This window comes from Patagioenas fasciata, chromosome 6, assembly GCF_037038585.1.
Source record: "Patagioenas fasciata isolate bPatFas1 chromosome 6, bPatFas1.hap1, whole genome shotgun sequence".
NCBI lineage: Eukaryota > Metazoa > Chordata > Aves > Columbiformes > Columbidae > Patagioenas > Patagioenas fasciata.
The window spans coordinates 19764199-19778709 of NC_092525.1; the positions used below are offsets into that span (position 1 = coordinate 19764199).

The window sequence follows — 14511 nt, forward strand, 5'->3', positions numbered from 1 at the left end:
TAATAATTGACAAAGACACAGAGCTGTCCTTAATGAATGATTCCACACCAACACTGTCAGCAGGTGTAACCTGCTCAGCTCCTCTCAGACATTTCTGGGAAGAGGGATGGTAAGTCCAACTTTATGTAGGTCTTCCAAACCATGGTAGAAAGTGTTCATTAGAATGATTATGAATAAATAATTGAAGTATTTACTTATACTTTTAATCATTAGATTACTTTTGGAGAATTTGCATGAACCAATTCTTCCCTTTAAAATATGTCATATTTTTAATTTGGTTGTGATTTGGTTAAATATGTGTAGTCAAATAAGGAGCTGTTCAGTGTGTCCTCCCTGATCATCTTAACTGGCCTTGTAATTGAGACAGAGCAGCTGCTCACAAAGGAATCTGACCAAGAGGTCTCATTGTATCATGCATTCCTAACAAGTTTAAACCTCAAAGCAAGTTATCTTCTAAACAATGTCACATGTTCAAGGAAAAATGAATAAATGTTTGTTAGCACTTGCATCTGATAAGTGCTTTTGAAACTTTAATTCCTTTTCTTCAAACATGCTGATAGGAATGGACTCATCCCTGATGCTTTAAAACTAAATTTCCTTGTGGTAAAACTGAAAGATGTTGTGAGCTGAGCTGTGTCACAGAGATAAAGGTTTATACCCAGGAGCTTCTGGTTTCACAGTCAACAGTCTGATCACTACTGCACACCTTCCTTTGCATGCAAGAATTAAAAATGCATCAAGTCTAGTTGCTGTGGTTTAGTACGAGAGGCTTGATTTTGGAGATTTCCACTAGAATTATTTTCTGAAATGCTCAGTTATCATTATAAGTCAAAAGATGTGTCCAGATTTGAAAAGGTCTATTTTTTCTCCAAAACATGATTGTCACATAGGGAACTTCTGGGCTTGAACAGTTTCAAAGCCTGGCCCCCAATGAGGTACCTGCATTGATAATTCTTTTTCAAATCTGATCCCAAAAGCCAAGAATACCAGTGGTGCTCACTGAGAAAGGAATATAAACATAAGGACATCATTTTAGAAAGACTTAAAACTATATTTAAAAAGAAACATGTAAACTTCCCATGGTCTTTGCCAACCAGCAAATTTAAAATTTGACACGAAGCACTGTACATGGTTATCCACTGCAACTCCTATAATCCTAATTCAAGTTTTCAAAAGCCATTTGTGTCATATATGAGCATGTATGTCACAGTACATTCAACTTACTATCTTCTTGCTAATGTTTCTTGAAGTGGGTGGGTACATTTTCCCTCAGTATTTTTTGCATAAAGAGTTACTTTATGTCCACTAGCTGGCGGGGGAGATTCTCGAAAGATAGGAATTGTGGCACTCAAAATTTGAGGTGGCAGAGCTTAAAGCTTTCTCTGGATCTTTGGATTCTAAGTCTGTTTTTCAGAATAATTTGCTTCTGAACTTTGTGTGGGTTTTTTTTTTCCCATTTCTTCCAAGTAAATTGACTCCTACTGGATTATACATTTAACCTTACCATTCTGTGTGTAGTACGATTCCCAAGAACATATGGCCTAAACAACCAATATTTTAGGGCTTTTGAAGATTAATCTTAGACAAAAGATACCATTAGGTGTTCAAAATAGTATCAAGAAAATAAAACAGAAAATCTCCTTCATATAACAAAAAGGGATTACTGTGGTTGTAAAGTATTTGGAACTCTTGAGCTTCCCTCTGTCTCTTAAACCTGGGAACAGACTCATTTCAAACCTCGCCAGTGTGACCTGTATGAGTGCTGTAGGAATTTCCAAACTCAGTTTTCTGTACTATACATCCCTAATTTGACTGTAGCTCATCAACAATTACTGGAACATGATGTTTCTGGTGCCAAACAGTGCAAATTTGCCCCACTTATCCCACAGCAGAGATGTTCTTGGTACAGGAGTATAATTTCCATATGCTACATAGAAAACTACTTCCGTAGTCCCCTTTTTATTCATCAATACTGCTTTACAGTATCAGCATGGCATTATTTGGGCCTGGGATTTTCAAAGGTGCGATAGGCAGCAAGATCCAAATACAAGGCTACAAAATAGTAAATTTTATGGGCACTCTCAAAGTTGCCAGCCTAAGATCTTAACAGGAATGACAATTTTAATTACGGTTTGTAATTACATGTAGAACTACTGTATGAGAGGAAGCTCTCTAAAAGTCTGACATTTTAGGCAAAGTCACACTAAATATTTTATTTTGCTAAGGCTATTTAATGCCATGAAAAACTCACAGCCTTGTGACACAAAATACTAACTGCCATAATCACTACTTCAACTCTAATTCAATCTGCTAGTTCAAATGTTCAAAGGCTGGCTCAAGAATTTGGCAGTGGTAAACTAATTCTGGCAGACTTACAGCTATGTCAGATACCATCTGTCTTCTCCTTCTATCAGATCCAGCTGGGAGGTCCCCTTTTAACTAGTATAAAGACAACTTGAACACCATTTCAAGGGCTTGGACTACATAAATCAGAAATTTGATTATGTGCACATAATCTATTAAAAATAAATGAAAGATTTGGCAAGTCTTTCCTAGCCTATCTACTCAGGAGAAGATAAAGCCACTGATATCTTTGCTGAAGGTGACTCCAAGACTCTCTTTACCCCCAAATGCTCTGTTGATATAAGAATGGCTATACCAGGTCAGACAAGGGCCATCTTGCCCTCCCTGCAGCAATGGATGTCTACAGAAGAATAAAGAAACATTGATGACGCTTCCCCAGAATACTCTCTCATTCTCTAACAATTTATGGTATCAGAACTTTCTCAGTCAGACGTACTACCTTTGCATTTTGTAGTACTTGATGCACAGCACCTGTTGAACTCAGAAATTTCTAGCATCAATTACAAGAACGTCCCCTGAAGTAAATGTAAAGAACTGCCTATTTTTTTTTCCTCCGAATTTGCCACCTGTTAGTCATCCTGCCAGAGCTGGTTGAGTTTCCCACCTTGTTTCATCCAGCAGGAGAGAGACTACAAGAAAATAAAAAATGCTGTGTCATGGTACTGAGTTTGAATGATTCTTCTTCATTGTATACACGCATGTGTTCTTCACCTACTGTCATTTTCTGGTTCTTTGCTTTAATCCATAGAGTCCTAACTCTAACTCAAATGCTCTGCAGCATTTTGCCCTCAGCAGCAACTTGCCCTCAGCTGACGAGCTGGTAGCCCCTTTGTGTGGTAATTTACCTCAGCAGCCAGAACTGGTATCATACAGCAACACAGCAACATTCCGTTTTCCTATTTTCTGACCAGCACAAACTCTGTTTCTGCAGAATTGCTCATTAAGTCAGCAGAAGATGAGTCATCTGGAAATAAAAAAAACTAACTATAATCATTTGTCCCCTAGGAGTCATATAGTAAGTTAATTATTGTACAACATGTTCTAATACAAAATACACGAGCACTTTCAACTTGTTGAGGTTGCAGAGGGCAAGAGAGCTTTTCAAAATTTCCATTGGTTATGGTCTGGGAATGCTGGGTTTCCCTTGATTCAGTATCTATTGCATAATCAGAAACACATTTGGTTCCCTTTGTTGTATGAGTCAAAGCTAAAGAAATGTGTGTGTTACTAGTTTGCAAAAATAAAGAGTAGATACCTCATTGGCTTGTCATGTACGCAGTGTTTATAAACACTACTGCTCTGGGGCAGTTCCTCAGCTGATGAAAACTACTTCACCTTTTATCAGTTGAAATAATACTCCTCTGAATCTGCAAAGACCCCATCAGTACTGCATGGGAAGTCAAAATATAGGAATGTGATGTGCCATATGGATTTTAGGCGGCATTGTGTTAAAACCTACTTGCCTGGGGCTCACCTGTCCATGTACTGGACTTGAGTCTGTTCGTAGTCATCGTTATTTGTATCCAGTCATCCCAGCTTTGTGGGTGATTGTGTGGTTGTTATCTCAGCAGGAGATCATCTGATCGATCGGTGCATAAAGAGGAAAATCTGAAAACAATGCGAACGCCTTCGGCATCTGAAGTTTTTCTGTTGAGAATCAGAAACAAATACATCTATAACTTCACAAACTGTAAAGGAGAAAGACTTTTCCCAGTAGTTAGGGCATGTTGTTTTAAAACCTCCAGTTTTTACAGATCCTCATTATAGGAAGGAAAGACTGGTATTAAAGGTGCTGATTTGAATTTACTAATTTGGTGAACATGGCTCTGGCAGGAGACCCGGTTTCCTGATCACTCATTTGGCAGACCTACACTCTTCTTTCTTGGAACTATTACATTAAAAAGTTAATTGCTTAAATAAAACCTTTGTCTGTTGTCAGATGAGCTTGAAATTTCACAGTCAGTCTGGATCTTCCAGGATTTGACATAAAAAAAACGGTATCTATTGAATTTTCTCTTTATAAAAACTTCTATAAATAGGTCAAATACTTGGAAGAGTATTCATTGATCTGTCATGTAGACAAATGCCAGTTGGGTGTTTGAAAAACAAATAAGCAGTCCAAGTTGGGCAACTAGGGACAGGAATCAAACAGCAACACTGTAATCTCAAAGTATGCCGTCATCTTATCTGAACGTCTTATTTCAGTAATGAAAAATAATACCTGTTCCATGCAATGCTGGACCTCTGTGGTCATTACGAAACATTAAGTTCACCATTTTTTGACCAAAGCACCAAGTAAAATCGTAATTGATGTGATCTCCTGTTGAACCTCGCTAAACATGCCCTAAAGTGGAAGAACTTCCTTGGAAGCTGCCTCCCAATTTCAGAAGTGTTCCTCTACTCCTGGGACTGATAGAAACATTGAAATAACTTTATCTCAAGAGAGAAAGGACACAAACCACACTATTACATTTTCTTCAAAGACTGATCTCGTGGTTATGGCAATTGAACATATGGTCAAATGACAGTTTTTCCATGGTGTGTTCAGAGTAAGTAGGCAGGTCCGTCATCTGTAACAGATTACCTAGTGCGTCATAATAAAGGTAGCAAAAACTTTCAATGTGGTAAGGAATCAATATCGAGTAAGAAGAACTTACTTTTACCTCTCACTGTATCAAACAATCCTGGCACAGATGAATATACTGCAGAGTACTCCAGAAATATGGTAATGCAAATATGCCCACTTTGGATTTGAAAATGCCTCTTTAGCATTTCAGTAGCTTACAGAATTCTTATCTTCCTACTCTAAAAACAAAGCACAATATTATTCTTAATTATAGATGTTGCTAAGCAAAGGGAAGGATTGTTTGGAAACAATTTATTTACTCAAATAAAGGAGACTTTTTGCTAAATAGCCTATGATACACACTAAGGATACCATTCTGGCACCCAAGGAAGGCAGAGAATGCACCAGACTCTATTTCAGTATTTTAAGTAATAGACATGACTCCAAAGGAGCAGGAAAAAGATCCGAAAGCTACTGAGGTGGACTTCGGGTGCTATCTGACTAACAATGACAGCTACAGTGGTGCAAACTCGACTGGCTTTCAAAACATAAATATTATCCAGTGGTGCAGGGATGTATCACTGGAAGCAGAAATGTGGCATCATAATTTTACCTCTGACGCCAGTCCTTTCTGTAGGATTACACAAAGCATTTCTTTGTGCCTAATTTTCATTATCTGCTGAAGTAACGATTGGTTCTGCATGACATCTATACTTGGTTTATGTGACTCTCTGCTAATCATAGTAAATTATTATTAATGAATTGAATATGTCAATCAAAGTACTAATTTATTGAAGACTCTACTACTTCTTTCCAGGAATTGCTCCAAATTTGGCAACGTAGTAATCACAGTGACTTTAGCTGCCCCATCTGTCTCCAGGCAGCTACTTTCCCAGTAGAAACCAACTGCGGACATCTATTCTGTGGTAAGTTTTCTGGATTGACAGTGCAGTGCTCATACTGAATAAAGCACTCTTCTGAGCACAATCTCAATTTCTGTTTAAGAACCAGGACCAAGCCCTTGTCCCTGGAATTAGAATCTAAGTTCTCTTAGTAGAAACAGTAGTCTCATCTTCCTATGCCACCAAAAAAATCAGTAGTAGTGTTTTTATTTGCTCAATGCTTTTGCATCTGCAAGGTGCCACTTGTGAAATGCCCAAGAAATCTTAAGACGACAAGAGGTAACAGATTATTTTACAGTGTACTGTTAAATTACAACACAACCTCATGGAATGGGTAAAATACACCTGAAAACACACAATTTGAATTCAACTATGCAAAAAAAAGCCTGTTATAAAAATCAACAGTCTAATAATAATGCAGTTTGTGACTGTAAAAGTTCGAGATGTAACAGACTTTAAGCCTTATCTTCAAGCATGAACTCACTTTTGGGAATATAGCTTGTCTTTTTCTATGTCAATACTCAACAGCATAAAAACCCAGCTATCCCGTAACATTGGCTCTGATTGTATTTATATCGGTGAAAACTGGGAGTAAAATACACTGGGCTCAGGTCTGATTCTGTTCCATAGGCTTGCTTCCCATGTGAAACATTTGCCTAAAATAAAGCAGATGTGATCTAGAGCAAGAAGGCATAATTACTTTGTTTTGTAGTCCTGTAAAAGCTTTCTAAACAAAAAAAATAGTGAAAGTTATATATTAAACAAATCAAAAAGTGAGTTTCTAGTCATGTATAAACCTTATTTTAATCTGTTTATCTTTTTAAAGTAAATCTGTGTGGTCATAAAGGGGAAAAATGTTCAAAGACATCATGATGGATGCTCAGTAACTGTTTATTCCATTCTAGGATCTGTCTTAACAGGAAAGGGACAGAACCAGATTTGAGGGTCCTTCTGTCAAGGCTGCCTGTGCTGTGGTCTCCTGTCCTAACCCAGTGCACCTACAGTCACTGGATAAAGTAATATTTTAGTAATTAGTAAACCTGTAATTCTGTAGAAAATGTGTCTGCTAAATGCCTTCTTTGAGGCTGCTACGCCAATATGGTTAGGATTAAAAAAAATAAATAATTTTTCAAAGAATACAAGGATGAAGCATAGAATAGTGGAAGGAGTTATGTTCGTAATTGCATTTATAAAGGGGGTTTCAGGATTTTTAAACCCCACATTCTGCACCACTGGAGCCTGTGTGAGCTTTACACCTGCTTGAAATGCAGCAGGATAAGTCCACCAGCATAATTGGATTGACCACTGTTTTTCTCAGATCTCTGAGATAAATCAGTGAATTTACAGGTGAAATTCGCAACCTCACTGCCTCAGCAGCTTATCAGTTTCCTTGCTGTCACCCCTAGAGGTACTTCAGGGCTCCTGCGCAGCACGAGCTCAGTCATCTTTGGCAGAGGGGCAGGCAGGCAGCACCATCTGCTACTGCAATAGCAAGACATATCAGAAGACACTGGTCAGAACCATAAAGCTCCTTTCTACTGCTCTGGCATTTTACAGAGACCTCAAAGCAAGTGCAAGTTAAATTTACAAGCCTTTTTCACAGGGAGCGTTATAAAATGACCCAAGCATAAATGAGAACAAGGGACTGTGTCGTTAATGCTGGTACAATAAAGGCAGTGTCATTTTTCTCTAGATTGAAATGATGCTCACACAGCACAACTCCTCACCGCAGCCACCATCTACAGCCTCCGAAATGACACCAAACCAGTGGATCACCAGCAGCTGGGGACACTTCATAGGGCTCATCTACCTCATAAGTGACACCATTTAATACTTTAGGTTGTCTCCTGTTTTTATAACACCGTTTTGTAACATACAGGAAAAAGATAACTCACTCCAGGACAAACAGTGAGCATATGGCCCCAAAATGTGTTTCAAATGTCACAGAAGTCATAGTTTCAAGTACAAGGACAGACATAACAACAAAGATCATCAACTTTACTCATTCTCTGGCCTGGTTAATTTTCCCTTTTTCATCTGTGAATAAGACATAATGATGTGGACTTTATTTTGAGATCTGTAGAGGAGAAATACTATATACAAGCTTGGTATACATCGTTACCATTAGCTGTATATATTTAGCTAGGCTTTACTTTCCTCAAGTACATCATCCTTTACACTCCAAAGCACTAATTTCTGTGCAATGCATTATATATGTTAATGACTATGTTTATATTGTAGAATCAGCCTCTGTAACATGTCTCTTTTTCATGTCTTTAACCAATAAAACTTTACATTGGACTTATCAAAACCTTTCTGCCTAGATCTAAGTCTGTTGTGACTGAAATAAAACTTCTCTTGATGCCCTGTGGAACAGAGCTAAGGCAATGCTGAGCTCTCTTAACAAATTCCAGTCTGGTAAAAGTTTTATTTAAAAAATCTGGTCAACTCAGTGCTTTTAAAGAAGATTAATGTGGACTTATAAAAAATGTCTGATTTTATTATTAGTAGTAATTCATACAGTTTGTCCTGAGGTTTTCGTTTTCAGCTTCAGTTTGAACCATATGTTCAGGAAGTTCAACTGAAAAGCAATCCTTGAGCAATATTTTTTTTTTCTAATTAACAACAACCGCAGAGGTATTTTAGAGAAACCTACAGATTCCCTTGGAAGGCTGTGCAGCAGGCTGGATTAAAACAGGATTTTGTCTGGTTTATGAAAAATGCACCAAAGCACAAATAGGTCAACTTCAGAGGAGCCCTTCTTTTCCTGTTCTACTAAACAAAGGATACAGCAAATTTTAATTTGCACAGGCTTCTTTTTTGAATGCCCTTGAAGAACCACGGAATCCATCAGTGCCCCACTGTCACCATGGGCACAGCGATACAGCCGTGTGGATCATGATACTGGATCTGGATCCAGTGGGTCAAAGCAGTTCCTCAAGTCAGGCGTGATCCTTGTCTAACACAAAAGGTCAAGCGAAAGCTGGAAGCTGGCTGCCAGACTGAGTTTATAGATACCACGTGGGGATTTAGATATAAACACAGCCATGTGCCCAGCCAACTGCTCTGTATGTGCAAACAAAACAGAAGAGTCATAAAGAAAAACCCTGCACTCAAATGGAAAAAATAGCATAAAGCACAAGTCAGAGAGAGGTTCATGAAAAATACCTTTGGGCCAAATTTAACATCTCTAGTCTTAGTATACAAGATGTAACTGATATTATAGCATCATGAACATTTTAATACTTGATTTCAAACACAGTTTCTCCAATATTCCCCTTTTCAGTGACAACAGACAAAGCCTGGGTGCAGAAAAACCCCACACTGAGGGCTCCTGTTATAATACTGCTTACAAGAAACTACTTGCCTTTTTTTTTTTTTAAGAACAAAGAGCATTCTTCAATTCAATAAAGCAATTCCATCAAAATGGCAGCACAACGTTCCGCTTCTGTTTTCACTGGGGTCCTTGTCAAATTTGATCAGTTCCAATGTTAAGAGATTTTTTTCCTGACCTGTCACATTGCACACTGTGCCCAAGAGCTGAAAGTCAAGCTGTGCTGCTTCGCATTAGCTGCTATTTATGCTTTGCTGTTTTTGCTGTTAGTGCCAGCACTGACATTCATGTATGTCAACTGCTGCTATCAGCTATATGTGCAGTCTGATCTTATTGTCCTCAGATTCTGTCCTCTTTCTCACGAGACCTTAATATACGAAGGAATTATGTTGCATTTGGAAATTACCTAGCAGTCATCTTGGTTAAGAAGAATTAAACAGAAAGCAGCAACTCACTCTTCAGAGCTACGCAGTTTCAGAAGGGTAACAGAGTTGAAATATAGTAAGAAAAAAAAAGGCAAATGGACAAAATTGCCCAATGTATGACATTTTACGACCAAGATACATATTGTGTCACCAGAAGTCTGCACCACCGGGCTGTCCCCTGGCTGTGCACATTGGTTTATCTGGGGTAACTGGCCCCCATAACCAGTAAAAGCTGAACGGGCTCTGGTGGAACTCCACCTTGATGCAGCTGCGCTGCTTTTGTCCGCAGCAGCCAGCGCCGTGCTCTGAGGGTGCCTGTATTGCTGAGTGCCTCGACCTCAGCCCAGGGAGCTCCAGGAATAAGACACTATCGACAGGAAAAGAAACTGAATCAAAGTCGCCTTTAGGAGGTTCGTGTACCTCTGCATGTACCTACATAAGAGAGCTAAGGCTCCATTTTTACCGTCACTTTGCAGAGCAAAACCGCATCTTAAAATGAAAGCAAAGAATGACATTCATTTTTATAGAGTTGTAGAAAGAAGAGGGTTTATTACTGGTAACTTCCTTGTAAACATTAAATATCCTCAAATATGTTTGAAATATAATTGCACATATCTTCTTTTTTTTTTTTTTTTTTTTTTTGTAGGTCCCTGTCTGATCACATACTGGAAACACAGTCCCTGCTTAGCAGCCGTAACCTGCCCTCTCTGCAGACAAAAGGTAAGACTTACTTCTCTTGTTCACATCTGCATCTACATACAGAATTACAAGTGTCAACTCTTAGGCTCAACTTTATTTATCCTCTGATTTTCTGTTGCATTACAAACCTATTTAGATTTGAATGACACTGCAGCCATTCTCATTTGTCATTTCACATGTCATGTCAGGCAACTCTGCAAAATAATTGAACAGGCCTCCAGCATTTTACTTTTGTATAGTTTATTTAATCTCTGGGAGAACATTCCATAAAAAGCAATATGGAAATTCCTAATCTCACCTGACACCAGTCTGAGGCTGCCTTTTTTACTGGAAGGATGGATGGAGGTCATAAAAGGAAAATATTCTTGCTATTGTGGAACTGCTGAAGCTGGACAAAGGTCCAGTTGCAAGAGAGGGACTATGAAGAGATGTCCTACAGAACATGAACCTTTAGAAAGGAGGTTAAAATACACCGTGCTAATACCAATCTTTTCTTATGAAGGTGGTTCTTCTGGATAACATCTCTTGTGAGAAGCAACAAGATAAGCCAAGTAAACAAATTGTACACGACATCAGAGATTACAACAAGCGTTTCTCAGGGCAACCTCGACATGTAAGTAGTTAATAGATCTACATTTACCCAGTTAGTAGTGCATAATACAGAGAGGACTGAAAGAGATCTAGCAATGAAAAGCAGTTTCTATCATTATGTGAATTACCTTTTTATGCATTTATGGGCAATACCATGGTGGAAGTGTGACCACCCACTTCTGGGTCTAGCAACCTCTAGTAAAGGTTCAGGCGAGAACTTTAAAAATTGAACGCGGATTAGAACTGCAGGATTTTAACTTGCCTCTAAAATTTCAAATCAGATTCCAGCTTAGAATGGAGCTGGTCTTTTTCCCCAGATATTGGCAAATTCAAACAGTCTATGCTGGCTCTGCACTTTCTTAAAGCTGGAATCCCAGCTGGATTCCCACAGAGATGTGACAGGCAGTGGAAACGACTGAGAGATGAGGGCTGAAGGCACAAGTGAGGCCCATTCCTGACAGGGTGTAGAATATCACCAAAGCAAATCCTACTCTCCTGTCACATCCTGGTAGGAGCCTGAAAACACTGTGGAGTCTGATTCAATCTACGGACTAAATTAAGCACTGTGGAGAGGAATATAATTTTCCAACCAAACAAACTAGCATTAATGAAGAATAATCACACAGTCCTACGGTTCCTGTCCACACCAAGGTGAGACTTCAGGCCTCATTTTCAAGCCCTCGTGGCCTACACTTGATGTCAGGTTTTAAAGATAGGCATATACTCAGTGCAGCCATTAAGGCCCAGTTTTCAAAAGGATTAAATGTCTAGCATAATATTTTCTTTTTGAAGTGCTGGAGGAGTGGGGATTCCTTTTGGAATATTCTCTAGATACTGCAAAGTTACTTAATAGTGTAGGTGGATTTGGACAGCACAGAAAGTCTCTGCATTCGAGAAATGTGAATCTGAAAGCACTTAGGAGTCACATTCAGCTGAAAGAACTGCAGGGCATCAGAAAACAAAACAGCATAACTTATCTGAATATTTAGTTTGCAGATTACCTTTACGACATGCTGTTATTCCTGACTCTTGCCTTGCGAGGAATCTTCACCTGGGGCGGTCTTGTATGGATTTTTTTCCTAAGAGTTGCTGTTTGCTCCTTCGGAACAATCATATGCTTGTCTTCTTCATTTGACACAAAGCCTGAGCCTCTCTGTAGGACACTTGGAACAGCTGATGACATGGCAGTTGTTTCCCTTCTTTTAATTTGCATGATAAATATTTGTCAGCAAATTGCATCTAATGGGGCAAATATTGCAAGGTCTGCAGCTCAGAGCACGCTGTCAGAGTCCTGACTGACTCAAACTTGGATTTCTCAGTAAAACTTCATCAGGTGATGACAGGCTTCTCTTTGATTTGGGGGAGCCTATGATGGATTTGTCATTCTGCTGCTGACAAAGGCTGAAGCAGAACACAGCACTGCTTGGCATGGCCAAGTGATTCAATGTGCAAGTGCTCAGAAGGCTGGTTTTACACTGTACACTCACTAGACTCTTTCTTGCTGCACTTTTTTGTAACTCATCTTCACACAAAGTGCCTGAATTGAAAACGCCTGAAGCTATGAGCAGAGCCTAAAATCGCAATGCCAATCAACTTGCAGCTGAAGAGTTGTAGAACTCCTGAGCTTTAACATTTTACATCTTGGCTCAATTTGAATAACATTTTAATTTGAGAACTTAACAAACAGTAGAATTTGCCAAGTCTTGTATAATGCAAGGAATGTTAGATAGTATCACTACAAAATCTTGTATCCATGCTTTGTGTTATCCCAGCTGATTCTTTATCCACTGGAATACAGATTTTTTACAGATCTGCAATGAGTGCAGTCCTGATTTTAAAAGGATAACAGGGAACTGGTAGTAACACTGGCTTAGAATAAAAATATTACAAGAGGAGAAAAGCATTAACAATCATGCAAGAAATGCGAACAAAACTTTATGTAACTATTTTGTGTAAGCCCAGGCAAGGTACACAGCTTCCTTGAACTCTGTGCATCTAAGCTTTAACAAAGTCAGCATGACTGTTTCCTTTCTAGACATCATACACTCCTTGTGATTTCCTTGTAAGACTTGGTACCAGTTCAGCCAGAGAGATCAAGGCCAAACTTATGATGCTGAGAAAAATAGCAGGAAGTTTACAGGAAGTTTGCTTAAGTTGGGGTGTGTGTGAATGTCTGTGTTGAGCTGCAAAGAGTTAAAATGCTGCTGCAGTGCCAGACAATCTGTCCCTGTACAATCTGGACATTTGCTATGTATTTGGAGTCAGTGGACTTCATTTTTACATATGAATTGTATACTAAAATAGATATACTAAAATTTAAGAATATTTATTGTTCACAATACACTGGTCTCCAACAGTTTTTTCCTTCTTTGTATTTTCAGTTGACATATTTTATTGTGCCCTTGAATTGTAAGCTATGATATACCATAATGTTGCAGTTGTTGTTTTGCTTGTTGTACTCTTTTTGTTATGATGTTTTTTCATTTTATTCCCATCAACTTTCATTGTCTTTAATTATGTCCCTGAACTTGTAAAGCTCTTTCTCTTAACAATGGGTACTTTGGAAATGGCAACAATTGCTTTTCCATGAACGACAAGGCAGGAAGTGCATTGTTTCTTAAAAAAAATTACCAGATGTTTTTGAGTGCTGACTACTAACATGAAAAAACCCAGAAACTATTATTTTCCAAGTTCTCTAAGTGTAGTTTTGTTATTGTGTAACTTCTGTTTGCACTTAACTGGGAATTACAGCCTATGCCAATACTAAAGAACGGTATTTCTATCACGCTAAGTGTATAAAGATGGAGTCCATTTCTGTAAATACTGACTGCATGGAAAGGGACTGTGGGTTGTTTTTCTTGCATAATACAGGCTCACCGAGAGGGTGGCAATTTGCAGTTCGGAGAAAAAAGGGTTCTCGTTTTGTGACTGATAACAGAGCTGTGTTTGATCTGAGTACACTCTTCTGTTACCCCTTGCTTCTTAATTAGTTGGGGTCCCTGGTTTTGCTTTTTAATCAGAACAGTATCTTTGACGAAGAAATAACAGACAAACGGCAGAGAAAGAATTTCTGAGAGAACCTCAGTGAAGGCACTGCCAGTGTTTGGATCTTGCAAAATCAAAACAATTTGTACTGTCAGAGGTGAAACATTTTTGCTGTATACAACCAGAGCGTCCAAACTCTTTAATTCCACAGCCCAGTTATGCCGTGACCTGTGCTTGTGAACCTGGCAAGAAACTTGTAGGACTAACTGCCCAGTACAGCCTTCAAAAATCACCTAGGAACAAATAAAAGCCTTTTGTTGCCTGAATTTGGCCAGCAGACAGCCAGGAAGGTTTCTGAGTGCTGACAAATGCAAGTCTAAGGAAGAAAAACCTCTCTTCCCCTCTGCATCCTCCGTACCTGTGGTCGCAGAGTTCAGGTCTGCAGCTGGCGAGCTGTGCAGACAGACACGCTCTGAGCTGGGTCTGGCTGCAGCAACATGATGAGAACGGGCAGGGAGAGCTGGGCTGTTTCAGGGCTGACTCCCCGCAAGGCAGCTGGCAGGATGGAAGGAATGCACCTGCATTATGAACATATTTTCAGCAACTGTGTCTGCTCAGCTTAGTCTTTCAGTGTCAACAGTGGGC

General features: G+C 39.1%; 1 protein-coding gene across 5 annotated transcripts in view; it reads left to right on the forward strand.

Annotated features, from left to right (window-relative positions):
- LOC136103807 (E3 ubiquitin-protein ligase RNF170-like) overlaps window positions 1-14511 on the forward strand; it is a 28482-nt gene that overhangs the window by 12026 nt on the left and 1945 nt on the right. For 2 of the 5 annotated variants that reach the window (XM_071810179.1, XM_071810178.1), the window contains 4 exons: window positions 5748-5856; window positions 10238-10311; window positions 10793-10903; window positions 11871-13809. In XM_071810179.1, coding sequence (XP_071666280.1) covers window positions 5748-5856; window positions 10238-10311; window positions 10793-10903; window positions 11871-12176 — 600 coding nt within the window. In that variant the 3' untranslated portion in view covers window positions 12177-13809. Of the gene's footprint in view, window positions 1-5747; window positions 5857-10237; window positions 10312-10792; window positions 10904-11870; window positions 13817-14511 lie in introns of those variants that run through there. The other 3 variants (XM_065842240.2, XM_071810176.1, XM_071810177.1) reach the window with 3 other exon arrangements.